This window comes from Colobus angolensis, unplaced genomic scaffold, assembly GCF_000951035.1.
Source record: "Colobus angolensis palliatus isolate OR3802 unplaced genomic scaffold, Cang.pa_1.0 Scaffold8, whole genome shotgun sequence".
NCBI lineage: Eukaryota > Metazoa > Chordata > Mammalia > Primates > Cercopithecidae > Colobus > Colobus angolensis.
The window spans coordinates 1,435,668-1,450,743 of NW_012121820.1; the positions used below are offsets into that span (position 1 = coordinate 1,435,668).

General features: G+C 48.5%; 1 protein-coding gene across 3 annotated transcripts; it reads left to right on the forward strand.

The window, feature by feature from the left end:
* The first annotated feature begins 9,123 nt into the window (after nucleotides 1-9,123).
* On the forward strand, nucleotides 9,124-15,030 carry CXXC1 (CXXC finger protein 1). Of its 3 annotated transcripts, none has more exons than XM_011928777.1 (15): nucleotides 9,124-9,860; nucleotides 10,562-10,680; nucleotides 10,781-10,881; nucleotides 11,167-11,402; nucleotides 11,496-11,672; nucleotides 12,067-12,093; nucleotides 12,171-12,416; nucleotides 12,579-12,698; nucleotides 12,856-13,040; nucleotides 13,320-13,527; nucleotides 13,606-13,716; nucleotides 13,856-13,905; nucleotides 14,049-14,145; nucleotides 14,372-14,524; nucleotides 14,638-15,030. In XM_011928777.1, exons 1-15 carry the CDS (start codon nucleotides 9,858-9,860, stop codon nucleotides 14,782-14,784), a joined length of 1,980 nt encoding a protein of 659 aa, XP_011784167.1. In that variant the 5' UTR covers nucleotides 9,124-9,857; the 3' UTR covers nucleotides 14,785-15,030. The 3 variants fall into 3 exon arrangements, with proteins under 3 accessions (XP_011784167.1, XP_011784168.1, XP_011784169.1); XM_011928778.1 differs by having other exon boundaries at nucleotides 12,579-12,686; XM_011928779.1 differs by having other exon boundaries at nucleotides 9,130-9,860; nucleotides 12,579-12,686; nucleotides 14,086-14,145.
* Nucleotides 15,031-15,076: the final 46 nt, after the last annotated feature.

Consider the following 15,076-nt stretch of genomic DNA (forward strand, 5'->3'; position numbering starts at 1 on the left):
AAAAAAAAAAAAAAAAAAAATTGTATGGAGACAGGGTCTTACCATGTTGCCCTGGCTGGTCTGGAACTCCTGGGCTCAACTGATCCTCCTGCCTTGGCTTCCTAAAGTGCTAAGATTACAGGTGTGAGTCACTGCAACTGGCCTGGTCAATTGATTTTAAGCAAAGGTGCCATAACTATTTATTGGGGAAAGAATAGTCAACAAATGTTGCTGGGACAATTGGATACCCACATGCATAAGAATGAAGTTGGACCCCTACCTCACCATACAGAAAACTCGAACCAAAGACCTAAATGTAAAATCTTAAGGCTGGGCATGGTGGCTCATGTTTGTAATCCCAACACTTTGGGAGGCTGAGATGGGCAGATCACGAGGTCAGGAGTTCAAGATCAGCCTGGCCAACATGGTGAAACCCCATCTCTACTAAAAATACAAAAATTTATCAGGCGTGGTGGGTGTGTGCCTGTTGTCCCAGCTACTCAGGAGGTTGAGGCATGAGAATCGCCTGAACTTGGGAGGTGGAGTTTGCAGTGAGCTGCCACTGCACTCCAGCCTGGGCAACAGAGTAAGATTCCATCTCACACACACACACACACACACACACACAGAAATCTTAAACTATAAAACTCTTAGAAGAAAACTTAGAAGTGAATCTTTGTGACCTTGGATTGGGCAATACTTTCTTAGATATGACACCAAAAGCACAGGAGAAGAGAATGGGAGGAAATATTTGCAAATCATATCATATATCTGATAAAGGACATGTATCCAGAATTTTGTAAAACTATTACAACTGAATAATAAGAACAAATAACACAATGAAAAAAATTGGCAAAGTATTTGGTTAGATAGTTCTCCAAAGAAGATACATAATGGCCAATAAGCATATGAAAAGATACTGAACATCATTAGCCATCAGGGAAATACAAATCAAAATGACAGTGAGATATCACTTCCCACCTACTAGCTTGACTGTAATCCAGAAGACAGATTACAAGTATTGGAAAGGATGGGAAGAAATTACAACCTTTCTACATTGCTGATAGAAATGTGAAATGGTGCAACCACTTTGGAAAACAGTCTGACAGTTTCTTCAGTCAGTAAAACATACCATATGACCCAGCAATTCCACCCCTAGTTGTACACTTAAGGGAAATGAAAATGTGTGCACACAAGAACTTGTACATGAATGTTCATAGCTGCAAAATCCATAACAGTCATTACTTGGAAACAACCTAAATGTCTATCAGCTGATGAATGAATAAACAAAATGTGCTATGTTTGTACAATGGAATATTGTTTGGCCATAATAAGAAATGAAGTACCAGTACATGCTACAATGTGAATGAACCTAAAAAACATGCAAAGTGAAAGAAGTCAGTTGCAGAAAACCACATATAATATGATTCTATTTATATGAAATATCCAGAATGGCAAATCTACAGAGATAGAAAGATTAGTGGTTGCCAAGGGGGAGGGGCTTGGGGAATGGTATCTAAATGGTGCAAAGTTTCTTTTGCGGGTAGCGAAAAAGTTCTAAAAAATGATCAGGAGGCCAGGTGCAGTGGCTCAAGCCTGTAATCCCAGCACTTTGGGAGGCTGAGGCAGGAGGATTGCTCAAGCCCGGGAGATCAAGATCAGCCTAGGCAACATAGTGAGACCCCATCTCTATTTAAAAAAAATTAATTAAAGGAAAAAGATGATCAGGACAGTAAATGCACAAGTCTGTGAATATACTAAAACCATTGAAATGTAAACTTTTAGTGGGTAAATTGCATAGTAGTTGAATTATATCTCAATAAAGCTGTTTTTAAAAAAATACTCGATGCCTTTCACTAGGGTTCAGAAAGATTTATTTTAAATGCACAAAGATTGGTTAATAGAAGAAAATGGGTTTTGAAAGAAGGAACCCCTTTTTTTTAAGGAAAGGGGTGTGATAGGATTTGAAAGATGAGGAAAGCTAATGAGAGCCTCTAACTCCCCCACCCCACATCTCTCATAGGCCAGACCTAAATACACAAATTCCATACCGGGAGAATTATCATCGGGATCTTGAACACTTTTATTCTCCCCTAGACTCCCAGGATAGCTGTCCCCTTGCTATGTGTAGTGTGTGACATGGGAAAGGGGATTGGCCCAGGCAGGAGACTTAGTGCCTGAATAGGTGGTTAACCAGCCATGTATTCCTGGGTTCCTGCTGCTCTAAGTGACTCTTGAGATTTTCCTGAGCCTGCCTGATTTGATTGTAATTGAACTGTGAGAACTTGCTGTGCAGAGTTGGTCCTGCAGGCTTGGAAATGGGAATGGTAGGTACCTTGAAGGACAGAAACAGTCAAGGACACCTGGGGAATGCTGCATGCTGCAGATTATTGGTGGGCCTTCCACAGACAAAGGCGACTTAAACTATTGGCCCAAGCGCCTCTATTCTGTTGTTTCTTCAAACCAACCCAGAGAGACCATTAAAAACCTCCATTTGCACATAGAAAATTACAGATATGGTAATGAAGCCAATTCTGTGTTCACAGCACTGCAGGAAACAAAACTGTGGACTCAATTCACCTTGGGTGGTTTACTCTTCAAGAGATGCTTAATCCTTACCTTCAGGGAGTTTATAATTTCATTGAGGAAACAACTTGCTCATATATGAAACCACTGAAGATTAACAAAATTATAGGAATGTTCTGCTGTCTGTAATGGCAACTTTTGGAAGAGAACATAGGGATAATCAAGAAAAAAAATTATCATGAACAAAGACCAGTACTAAAGGGTTTTATAATGCTCCATTTTGTGTATGACAAACCTCAGACTTGCTCTGTCTTCTGTAGGACCAAGAACATCATGATCTGGGGCTAAAAAACCACAAACTGGAAGCTTCTGCAGGCTACAAAATTCAAGGTGATATTTACAGATGAGCTTTACGATGGATAGAAACTTACCTGTTCAGGATAGAAATTGGTTGGTAGGAGTCAGGTAGGAATAAAAAGTAGAAATAATAATCTACCACCAAACCAGAGAAGGAAGCCTATTTAATTCTTTTTGCTTTTTTAGAGGGAGTAAGTGGGAAAGGAAGAAGTCAGATTAGAAAACTGGTGCACCTGTTCCTCTCTAGGAACCTGAGTGTGATAAGAAGTGTGGGCCAGGTGCGATGGCTCACACCTGTAATGCCAGCACTTTGGGAGGCTGAGGTGGACAGATCACCTGAGGTCAAGGTTGTAGTGAGCTGAGATTGCATCTTGCATCACTTCACTCTAGCATGGGTGACAAAAGTAAGACTCTATCTAAAAAAAAAAAAAAAAAAGAAAGAAATGTGGATGTTAGGGAGCAGATTAGAATTAAAGCTACCAAAATGACTTAAACAAGTCCTCCTCACAAATGATATTAAATGACTGGTTCATGACATTTGGCAGTCTTTAAACATTTCAGAGAGATCAGCTTGAAAGTATAATATATGAGGAAAAAGGACATCTGTGTCAGGTGTCCTAAGACCACCCTCAGGTTCAATGACTCACTAGAAGAACACACAGAATACGAAAACACTGTTAAGCTCCCAGTTACAGTTTGTTACGGCAAAAGAATACAGATTGAATCAGCAAAAAGGCTCATAGGCTATAGTACAGGAAAGGCCATGCTTCCAGTTGTCCTCTCCTAGAGGAGTCATATGAACAGCACTTAAGTATCCCAGAAACAGTGTTGTGACAACATGAATGAAGTATTGCAAACCAGCAAAGTTCATCTGAGCTTTGGTGTCCTGGGTTTTTATTAGGGGATTAGTTACATGGGTATGGAGGGTGCCATTGCTGACCTTGGTTACTCAGTCTCTGGCCTCTCCAGAGTTCATATTGATACCCTGTGGCCCAAGGTCCCTACCACAAATCACATTGTTATCATAAACTATTTGGTGTGGCCCAAGATCCTAGGTAAATATTAACATTCTTTTTTTGAGACAGAGTCTTGCTCTGTCATCTAGGCTGGAGTGCAATGGCGCGATCTGGGCTCACTACAGCCTCCACCTCCTGGGTTCAAGCAATTCTCCTGTCTCAGCCTCCTGAGTAGTTGGGATTACGGGTGTCTGCCACCACGCCTGGTTAATTTTTGTATTTTTAGTAGAGACAGGGTTTACCCATCTTGGCCAGGCTAGTCTTGAACTCCTGACCTCAGGTAATCCACCCACCTTGGCCTACCAAAGTGCTGGGATTACAGGTGTGAGCCACTGTACCCAGCCGAACATTCTTATTAGGCAAGTAATTCTGAGCACTTTCAGGTTATCTCCCAAGAGCCAAAGACCAGAATTTTTTTTTTTTTTTTTAATATGGAGGTTTGAACAACCAAGGCCTCCTGAGTTAATCTTTTACTGCATGACACTATTTGTAGAGTTCCCATTCTGGACCTAATTCATATTATTCTCTCAGATGTCTTTCTAGGAGGATGTTAATTTTGCCCATTTTTGTAGATGAGAAAAAGGTCTCAAAAAGATTAACTAAACTGCACAATGTCAAGTAGCTAGTATTGGTAAAGCCTAGAATCAAACTCAAGCTGTAACACTTTGTTCTTAAAAGCATGAACTGTAAAATATACCTCTAAAAACTATGACTTAAGATATTGCAATAGCCACAGAATATTTCAGTGTCAATGAAAACATAAGATAGATATTGAATCCCTAGGTCTTATTTTTCTGGCATGTTTCAGCAAATTCTAAGGCTGTGCCTGAATGAACATCAACCTCATGAGAGACCTACAATAGTTCCTTTCCATTCAGATTCTGGGTCCTTTCCAGACTAGGGATGCTGCATAGAATGACCCAGGCTCTAAATGATATTCCTCCCACTGGCTGCTGCTTTTGCTGATTCTCAAGTCCACTCTCTCTCCTGGGCCAAAGTGGTTGTCAGTACCACTGTCACCCATCCTGGCTCCTCCCTGCTCCTTACTCAATTCACCTGCATTTGAATGACTTCTAGGCTTGGTTCCTGCTCTCAGCCCCTACGTCCATTTGGAGAGTGAGTACCTGCTTTGATTCTTGCCCAAGGTCCAGTCTTGACCCAATCCCTGCCTCCCGCATTCACAAAATGCCAGAAAGATTAGAGGGCCGCAGTCTGTTTTTCATACTCTTATAGACTATCATGATATGGCATAGTCACTTCCCAATTCTAACTCAATGCGACCTAGCCCTCTGCTACGCTCCTCCGCTCTCTCCCGACCCCAGCCCTGCCCTACCAAATCCACACTGAGTCTAGGCATCTATAGATACCTTGAGCCCTGATTTTTTAAAGCCGATTTTGAGTTTATTTGAACATTATATCAAAGTCAATAAATGAATTTAATAGTCATTATAATAGAATGATTTTCAGACTGGTCCAAAAAACAGAATTGAACTAAACCAAATAGGTGGATATGCTGGACAAAGGGATAATTTATATCCCAGGTGGGATGGAATGGCATGGTATGAGATTTCATCACAATACTCAGAATGGCATGGTCATTAAAACTTATGAATTGTTTATTTCTGGAATTTTCTTTCTTTTTTTTCTTTTTTGAGACAGGATCTTGCTTTGTCATCCAGACTGGAGTTCAGTGATGCAATCATGGCTCTCTGCAGCCTCGACGGCCCGAGCTCAAGCAATCCTCCTACCTCAGCCTCCTGCATAGCTGGAACCACAGGCACGTGCCACCATGCTGGCTAAATTTTTTTTTGTTTGAGACAGAGTCTTGCTCTGTCACCCAGGCTGGAGTGCAGTGGCGCGATCTCAGCTTACTGCAAGCTCCGCCTCCTGGGTTCGTGCCATTCTCCTGCCTCAGCCTCCCGAGTAGCTGGGACTACAGGCACCTGCCACCTTGCCCGGCTAGTTTTTTGTATTTTTTAGTAGAGACGGGGTTTCACTGTATTAGCCAGGATGGTCTTGCTCTCCTGACCTCATGATCCACCTGCTTCAGCTTCCCAAAGTGCTGGGATCACAGGCGTGAGCCACTGTGCCCGGCCTAAATGTTTTTATTATTTGTAGAGACGAGGTCTTGCTATGTTGCCCAGGTTGGTTTTGAACTCCTGGGCTCAAGGGATCCTCCCTCCTTGGCCTCCCAAAGTTCTGGAATTATAGGCATGAACCACTGCACCCAGCCCTCTGGAATTTTTTATTTAATATTTTCAGACAGTGGTTGACCATGGGTAACTAAAACTTCAGAAAGCAAAACTGTGTATTCCTCAGCGAATGATTCCAGTACCGATTTTGTCTGTGCTTGCTGGCGAATTAGAATTGAAGTGCTAAGCATGGTTTTGTCATTGAATTTCAGATATTTATCTCATGCTTGCTGTTTGCAAGAAGTGTCTGGAAGACTTCCGTCCCCCTCCCAGAAATCTTTGGTAGAGCTGGGCTCTTCTTTCCCTTTCCTGTGATCCCCACCTGTACTGAGATCCTGTACTTGGTTTCTCATTCTGTGTTGTTTGTTCTCCTGCCTAAGATCCTAATCCTGATTCCTGGTGTCTGATCCCCTGGACTTCTGATCCATTTCCTGACTCAGGTCCACTGTGACCCTTAGCTTTCAGAATCTGCTCTATTCTGTGCTTGCCTCATGAACCTTTTTATCTAACTTTTCTCGTCCCGGGGGTTCCTTGAGTCTATGCCCTGATTTCAGCCCACAGCTCAACACTCACAGTAGGAAGATTTTACTATTGATATCAGATCTATTATTACTGGCTGTGTGACCTGGCAAGGGACTTAGGCTCCCTGAGTCTCAATTGCTTTCACTGCAGAGTGGGGACAATAAGGCTCCTGCTCCATTCACTGTATAAGGCAATTAGGATCAGATAAGCTGTCATGTGCGAAGAAAGTATCTTGTGAACTATAAACCACTAAGCAAATAGAAGGTTTTTAAAATTATGACTATTACCATCATCATCAAGCTAGACTTATGAAAAATGTACTATTTGACAAAATACTAATCTTTGTTTGCTTCATCATGTTCCTACCAGACTGCACACAGACCAAAGTGAGCACCAATAGTGTAAATTGGGAGCTCCTCAAGGGCAGCATCTCAGATGGTGCTGGGTATTTGAGAAAATAGGAGAGACGTTCATATTTATTTTTATCTCATCCCTTTAAATATGTATTTTATGTGGTTTCTGATTTTTGCACTATATTAGTGTGGTAATGTGTAGTATTTATAAAACGGCTGTAAATGCTGACAGTTTTTTACTGACAGGGGTGATGATTTACCAGTTTGCAGTGGCCGGGCGTAGGGGCTCACGCCTGTAATCTCAGCCCTTTGGGAGGCCCAGGGGAGTGGATCTCTGGAAGTAAGGAGTTCAAGACCAGACTGGCCAAAACTTCATGTCTACTAAAAATACAAAAATTAGCTGGGTGCGGTGGCACGTGCCTATAATCCCAGCTACTCAGGAGGGTGAGGCCAGAGAACTGCTTGAACCCAGGAGGTGGAGGTTGCAGTGAGCCGAGATTGCCCACTCCATGCCAGCCTAGGTGACAGAACGAGACCCGTCTCAACAACAACAACAACAACAAAAGTTCGCACTAATCTAATAACCTAATAAGGCTCTGATAAAGGAAATTTTGTACACTGCTGGTAGAAATATATGTATCAACTATCAAAAGACAAAATTGCAACAGATTTAGTTATAGATGTAATGGCTTTTACTTGCAATTCATGAATTGGGGCAGATCCCATTATACAAAATAGAATGCGAGCTTCTCCTGGGAAATAGCAGAGTGGTGAATTTTGTAAGGTGGGAGGAAGGAAAAAGAACATTTTTTTTTTAAGCTGATTGGTTAACATCAGGTTGCTTCAGGTTACTTTTTTGTAAAGATTAAAGCAGAGGGGGCTTTCAAGCTAAAAGTGGCTTGTCTGGGGATTTAGCTATTATTCTGTCTCTCCTGATTTCTTGGAAGGTCAGATAAACAATTTAGTTTTGGCTTGGTGGCATGGAACTTTAGCGCGAGTGACTCCATTTTGGTGGGACCTAGAGCAGGAGCTCTGTCCAAACCAATGGCCACCTATAAATTTGAACATGTCGAACAATATTTAGAGCTAATTACAAAGTAATTCTATCTCTAAGGAGTGTCAACTAAGAAGAGGCAAGAGACCAAGCTGCAATGCAGGAGTTTATTGGGGCATTAGGAACTGCAATTCAGGAGACACAGATTCAGCTCAAAGTCAAATTGTACTCCAAAAAAAAGGAAGGGGAGTAGGAGTTTTTAAGAAAAATAAAAAGGAAGCTAAGGATTACACAAGTTATTTTAAAGAAATTATTATTGGTGGAGGCAGCTGGCCAGCACCAGTTCATAGTTCATTGGTTGTTGTTCAGGAGATGAAGCGCAGGTGAAATATAGCTGGTTTCCAGGACGGTGTGGTCATTGCAGTTTTGACCAATTCAAGGGTTCGAGGCAAGTTCCTATTGTGTTTTAGTTTTGGTTTGTTTGTTTTCCTTTTTGCAAGTTTGCAAGGAGTCCTTAGAATGGCTTCCAGGCGGAGCGGGCGCGGTGGTTCACGCCTGTAATGCCAGCACTTTGGAGGGCCAAGGCTGGCGAATCACCTGAGGTCAGGAGATCCAGACCATCCTGGCCAACGCGGTGAAAGCCTGTCTTTACTAAAAATACAAAAAATTAGCCGGGCGTGGTAGCGCAAGCCTGTAATCCCAGCTACTCGGAAGGCTGAGGCAGGATAATAGGTTGAATCCGGGAGGCGGAGGTTGCAGTGAGCCGAGATCGCGCCATTGCACTCCAGCCTGGGCAACAAGAGCGAAACTCCGTCTCAAAAAATAAGAAAATAAATAAATAAAAATTAGAAAGAATGGCTTCCAGGCTCCATTTTACAGCTGTTAACCAGAGTGACACCGTTTTGTATATCACATTTCACAAGAGATAATCAGGTATGAGCATACGGATCTATGTTTAAGAATGTTCGCTGCAACTTTATTTAGAATAATATTTCAAAATGTTCTACATGCTAAACAATAAATAAATGGATAAGTAAACTGTGCTTAGGCTTATTGTGCAGCTTATAGAACTAAAATAAGACTTGATGTTAGTTTAACAATTGTTTTTAAATAAAAATAAAATAAATAGAAGCCGAACCGTGCCAGGCCTGGCAGAAGAATGACAAGTGGGAGGAGTGAGAGCCGGAAAGAGTGGTGGCAGGTTAAGTCGGAGACGACAGAGGAACTGGTTTCCTCCGCCCCACAAGGCACACAGCCTGCCGACACCCCATCAATACATGTGGAAGGGGAAAGAGGCTGAATGGAGGAATGAATACACCTTGATCCAGGTAGCGTTTCGGGAGCGAACGCTTTACCTGTGAACCTCTCTGCCTGACAAGCGGCCAATATACGGAATCGACCACCAAGATGGCGGCGCCCTTGAGGAATCCGCAAATAGGTCGCCGCCATGTGTCGCCTAGGAAGGTACGAATTCGACCCTCGTACGGAATCAGATTCCAAGATGACGGCATCTATGAAGAAGTCACGCAGTAGGTGCAGCCATGTTGCCTGTACGTCCAGGCCGTAATAGCAGCCGCCGTACGGACTCTACTGACAAGGTGGTGGCGCCCTCGGGAAAGCCACAATGTGAGCGCGGCCATGTTCCCGGCGAACGTGTGGATTCGGCCACCATACGGATACGATAATCAAGATGGCGGCGCCTGAGAGTTCTTCGGGGGCTCTAGGCGAGCGACCTACTGGTTTGCGGCCGAGACGACGCACGGGGCCTGCGCAATAGGAGTACGCTGCCTGGGAGGCGTGACCAGAAGCGGAAGTAGTTGTGGGCGCCTTTGCAACCGCCTGGGACGCCGCCGAGTGGTCTGTGCAGGTTCGCGGGTTGCTGGCTGGGGTCGCGAGGGAGTGCGCCGGGAGCGGAGATATGGTGAGTACCGGGTTCAGGGAGGGGTTCGGCGGTGGAGGTCGGTGGGGTTGGCAACAGTGGGGTCTGTCGGCCGACTCAGGGGTCTGTGGTGAGCCGTAACCGGAGTCGGTGGACTGAACGACGGGAGTCTGTGGGCAGAATGATGAACCATCTGGGAGTTCTATGGTGAGCCACGGTGGGGGAGTCCTTAATAGAAGTTTAGTGGGGACTACGGGTGGCAGTTCCGTGGGAAACCGTGATCGGGGATTGTAAGGAGTCACATTGGGTGGTCTGTAGTGAACCGTGACGAGGAGTTCGTGTCCGGGGATCCGTGGACAGCCGCGACTGGGGGTGGGTGCGGGTGCCAGGTGGGTCTATGAGGTAAACAGGGAGGGGTGCGTAGAGAACCGCGATGGGAAGTCCGCAGTGAATTACGCGGGGTCTGTGAGGCGCCACGATGGAGGGTCGCGATGCCCCATTAGCGAGTGTGGACGCAGGCAGCGGGTGTCGGTGGGTGCGTGATGGGAAGTATGGAGCAAAGTAATAGGATGTCAGGGGAAGGGATGGAGGTCAGTGGGGACTGTGATGGAGAGGTTTTTGGGGGGCCCCGATGTGAAATCTGCAGGCAGAGTGGGGATCCCTGCTGACCATGGTGGAGCTGTAATGGGATAAGCCGCCACGGTGTGGGCTGTTTAAGGATCCGTAATGGGGGTGTCCCGCAGGAGGGAGATGGTTCAGACCCAGAGCCTCCAGATGCTGGGGAGGACAGCAAGTCGGAGAATGGAGAGAATGCGCCCATCTACTGCATCTGTCGCAAACCAGACATCAACTGCTTCATGATGTGAGCCCGGGAGAGGTGGGCGGGGTAGACACTGGCAGGGTGGGGTGAGGCCGATGGGCCGCGCCCCTCACATCTCCACCGCCTGCCCCATCCTCCGCAGCGGGTGTGACAACTGCAATGAGTGGTTCCATGGGGACTGCATCCGGATCACTGAGAAGATGGCCAAGGCCATCCGGGAGTGGTACTGTCGGGAGTGCAGAGGTGAGGGCCATGGATGGACAGGGAAGGCAGGTGGGGCTTCAAGGGAGGAGGAGGAGCCATAATGGGGGGTCATGGGGAGTAGTGATACACGTCTGTGGTGAGCTGGATTGGGGTCTCCATTGTGAGTGATAATAGAAGATCCCACCGGAAGAGGCAGCTCTGCCCTGGACAGGGGTGCAGAGTAGATGGGTGGGATAGTAAGGGAGAGAAGAGGAAGAAAGAGGTTTTGGGATCATTCATGCCCTCCAGTGCTCACTCACTTTGGCCCTACTCTCTGCCCCACAGAGAAAGACCCCAAACTAGAGATTCGCTATCGGCACAAGAAGTCACGGGAGCGGGATGGCAATGAGCGGGACGGCAGTGAGCCCCGGGATGAGGGTGGAGGGCGCAAGAGGCCTGTCCCCGAACCAGACCTGCAGCGCCGGGCAGGGTCAGGGACAGGGGTTGGGGCCATGCTTGCTCGGGGCTCTGCTTCGCCCCACAAATCCTCGCCGCAGCCCTTGGTGGCCACACCCAGCCAGGTGAGTGGCTGCATAAAGTGAGTAGATGTGTAAAGTGGTTCCGTTTCAGTCCTGCCTGGGTCCATAATTTCTGTTCTGGGCCCTGTCCTCCAGCATCACCAGCAGCAGCAGCAGATCAAACGGTCAGCCCGCATGTGTGGTGAGTGTGAGGCATGTCGGCGCACTGAGGACTGTGGTCACTGTGACTTCTGTCGGGACATGAAGAAGTTTGGGGGCCCCAACAAGATCCGGCAGAAGTGCCGGCTGCGCCAGTGCCAGCTGCGGGCCCGGGTGAGCATGGACAGAGCTGGGTAGGGTCAGGTGTGGGAGAGCTGGTGGGTCCATGCATCGTTAGTGAAGTCTAGGCATGGCTAAGCCAGGTGGGATTGGGCCTGACTGTATCTAGACAGGTGGGAAGGGACCTGTCATGTCCAGATGAATGGGGCATGACCTGGTATGCTGGGCTGGCAGAACCCCCACCAACCCTGGGTGGACAGAGTGGGGTCAGGCATTTCCAGGTGGTCATGCATGTCAGTACAGATAAGACATGGGTGAGCATTCCTGGTAGTAAGGGGTAGTGGGGAGGTGTGTCTGGGGAGGTAAGGCCAGGCCAGGTGGGTGGGGTTGGGCAAGGCCGCCCTCCATCCACCTGGGGCTGACCTGGGCCTTCCTCCTGCCGGCACAGGAATCGTACAAGTACTTCCCTTCCTCGGTGAGTCCAGCTCCCCAGGGTGGGGTGGGGCATGCGGGCAGGGTGGTCAGGGCCAGTCCTGAGATTCTGCCCCGCAGCTCTCACCAGTGACGCCCTCAGAGTCCCTGCCAAGGCCCCGCCGGCCACTGCCCACCCAACAGCAGCCACAGCCATCACAGAAGTTAGGGCGCATCCGTGAAGATGAGGGAGCAGTGGCATCATCAGCAGTCAAGGAGCCTCCTGAGGCTACAGCCACACCTGAGCCACTCTCAGATGAGGACCTACCTCTGGATCCTGACCTGTATCAGGACTTCTGTGCAGGGGCCTTTGATGACCACGGCCTGGTGAGCAGATAGGAGCATCCCCTGGTGGAAGGGTGGAGGTTACAGAAGCAGAGAGTATCCGTAATGAGGAGACAGAGGGTATGGAAGGCTGATATGGGACATGAGTAGGTGGTGGGGTTGTCATGAGCGGGGCAGGTGGGTCAGTGCATGCCCTGCTTGCAGCCCTGGATGAGCGACACAGAAGAGTCCCCATTCCTGGACCCTGCGCTGCGGAAGAGGGCAGTGAAAGTGAAGCATGTGAAGCGTCGGGAGAAGAAGTCTGAGAAGAAGGTGATGGAGAGGGTAAAATGGATGTGGAAAGGCAGAGGGTGGGGTTGAGGGAGAGGCAGAGGTCAGAGGCTGAATGGGGCAAGAGCCAGAAAGGGCTAGAATGGAGCAGGAGTCTGGGGTCTGGGGCTGACTTTGACTCCACCCTGACCTGACCTGTCTTGCTTAACAGAAGGAGGAGCGATACAAGCGGCATCGGCAGAAGCAGAAGCACAAGGATAAATGGAAACACCCAGAGAGGGCTGATGCCAAGGACCCTGCGTCGCTGCCCCAGTGCCTGGGGCCCGGCTGTGTGCGCCCCGCCCAGCCCAGCTCCAAGTATTGCTCAGATGACTGTGGCATGAAGCTGGCAGCCAAGTGAGTCATTACTGAGGGGTTCAAGGGAGTCAGGAAGTGCATGGTAGGGCCTGACCACTGCCTTCTGTATGTCTACATACAGTCAATCAGCTGTCCACCATTCAGTCACCAAACAGCCACTACTCACTCACCCATCCACCTATCCGCCCGTGTCCATCCAGCCACCATTCCGCCAGTCACCTGTTTATTTCTCCTTTTTCCATTTAGTCATGCATCTATTTTCCCACCCTCACTTACTGATCACCTCACTTATTCTGTTGCTTGCTACCTTCCCTGCAGCCGCATCTATGAGATTCTCCCCCAGCGCATCCAGCAGTGGCAGCAGAGCCCTTGCATTGCTGAAGAGCACGGCAAGAAGCTGCTGGAACGCATTCGCCGAGAGCAGCAGAGTGCCCGCACTCGCCTTCAGGAAATGGAACGCCGATTCCATGAGCTTGAGGCCATCATTCTGCGTGCCAAGCAGCAGGCTGTGCGCGAGGATGAGGAGGTGAGCAAGCAGGGGTGCAGCGGGGCAGGGCCGGTACTTTGTCCTTCCTAGCCTTATTGTTCCTTCCACCCCATGCAGAGCAATGAGGGTGACAGTGATGACACAGACCTGCAGATCTTCTGTGTTTCCTGTGGGCACCCCATCAACCCACGTGTTGCCTTGCGCCACATGGAGCGCTGCTATGCCAAGGTTGGGGGTCAGACTGAGGGGGCAGACCATGTGGGAACATCGGTGGGCCAGTGGGGGACAGATTTGTTGTCTGGGTGGTGTCTTGGGAGGGCATGCAGCGCACATCCACAGTTCCCTCCATTTGTGCTCATCCCTCCAGTATGAGAGCCAGACATCCTTTGGGTCCATGTACCCCACACGCATTGAAGGGTAAGTGAGGGTGCCACGCGAAGTGAGAGGTGTGGGGGGTTAAGGCGGAGGTCAGAAGTGGGATGTGTGTGGAACTGGGACAGGATACAGGCAAGGACAGGTGGACCTCCCTTTACTACCCTCTCCCTATTCCAAACCCCCAGGGCCACACGACTCTTCTGTGATGTGTATAATCCTCAGAGCAAAACATACTGTAAGCGGCTCCAGGTGCTGTGCCCCGAGCACTCACGGGACCCCAAAGTAAGGTTTTCCCTCAGCTCCTCCCATTTTGCCCCTCCTCCCTGCCTCGCTGTCCCACATTCATCCCTGCCTCACCTTCCCTGGTGCTTCACCCTCCATTCCTCCCTTTTCCATGCCTCCTCACCGTTCCCTGAACCCTCCAATCTTTACCTTCTCCCTCCTTGAGCCCCCATTCCTATTCTCCCTTGTCACGGTTATTCATCCCTCCAACCCGGCCTCCCTGCAGGTGCCAGCTGACGAGGTATGCGGGTGCCCCCTTGTACGTGATGTCTTTGAGCTCACGGGTGACTTCTGCCGCCTGCCCAAACGCCAGTGCAATCGCCATTACTGCTGGGAGAAGCTGCGGCGTGCGGAAGTGGACTTGGAGCGCGTGCGTGTGGTAGGTTTCCCCGCGGTTTCAGTGGTGCATGTGGTAGGTTTCCATGCCGGACGTGGCAGGGCAGGCGGGGCTTCAGGTGTTCCTGCTTAGGACTCTTGCCGCTCTCTTGGTAGTGGTATAAGCTGGACGAGCTGTTTGAGCAGGAGCGCAATGTTCGCACAGCCATGACAAACCGCGCGGGATTGCTGGCCCTGATGTTGCACCAGACGATCCAGCACGATCCCCTCACTACCGACCTGCGCTCCAGTGCCGACCGCTGAGCCTTCTGGCCCGGACCCCTCACACCCTGCATTCCAGATGGGGGAGCCGCCCGGTGCCCATGTGTCCGTTCCTCCACTCATCTGTTTCTCTGGTTCTCCTGTGCGCATCCACCGGTTGACCGCCCGTCTGCCTTTATCAGAGGGTCTGTCCCCGTCGACATGTTCAGTGCCTGGTGGGGCTGCGGAGTCCACTCATCCTTGCCTCCTCTCCCTGGGTTTTGTTAATAAAATTTTGAAGAAACCAAGGAAGCTGTGTCCACATTGCTGCGGTTGCAACTGTTCCAGACTCCTG

Coding starts and splice junctions, on each gene's coding strand:
- CXXC1 (XM_011928777.1), top strand. Junction 12,417..12,578: donor CCTTTGATGACCACGGCCTG/GTGAGCAGATAG, acceptor CCCTGCTTGCAG/CCCTGGATGAGCGACACAGA. Junction 13,528..13,605: donor CTGTGCGCGAGGATGAGGAG/GTGAGCAAGCAG, acceptor CACCCCATGCAG/AGCAATGAGGGTGACAGTGA.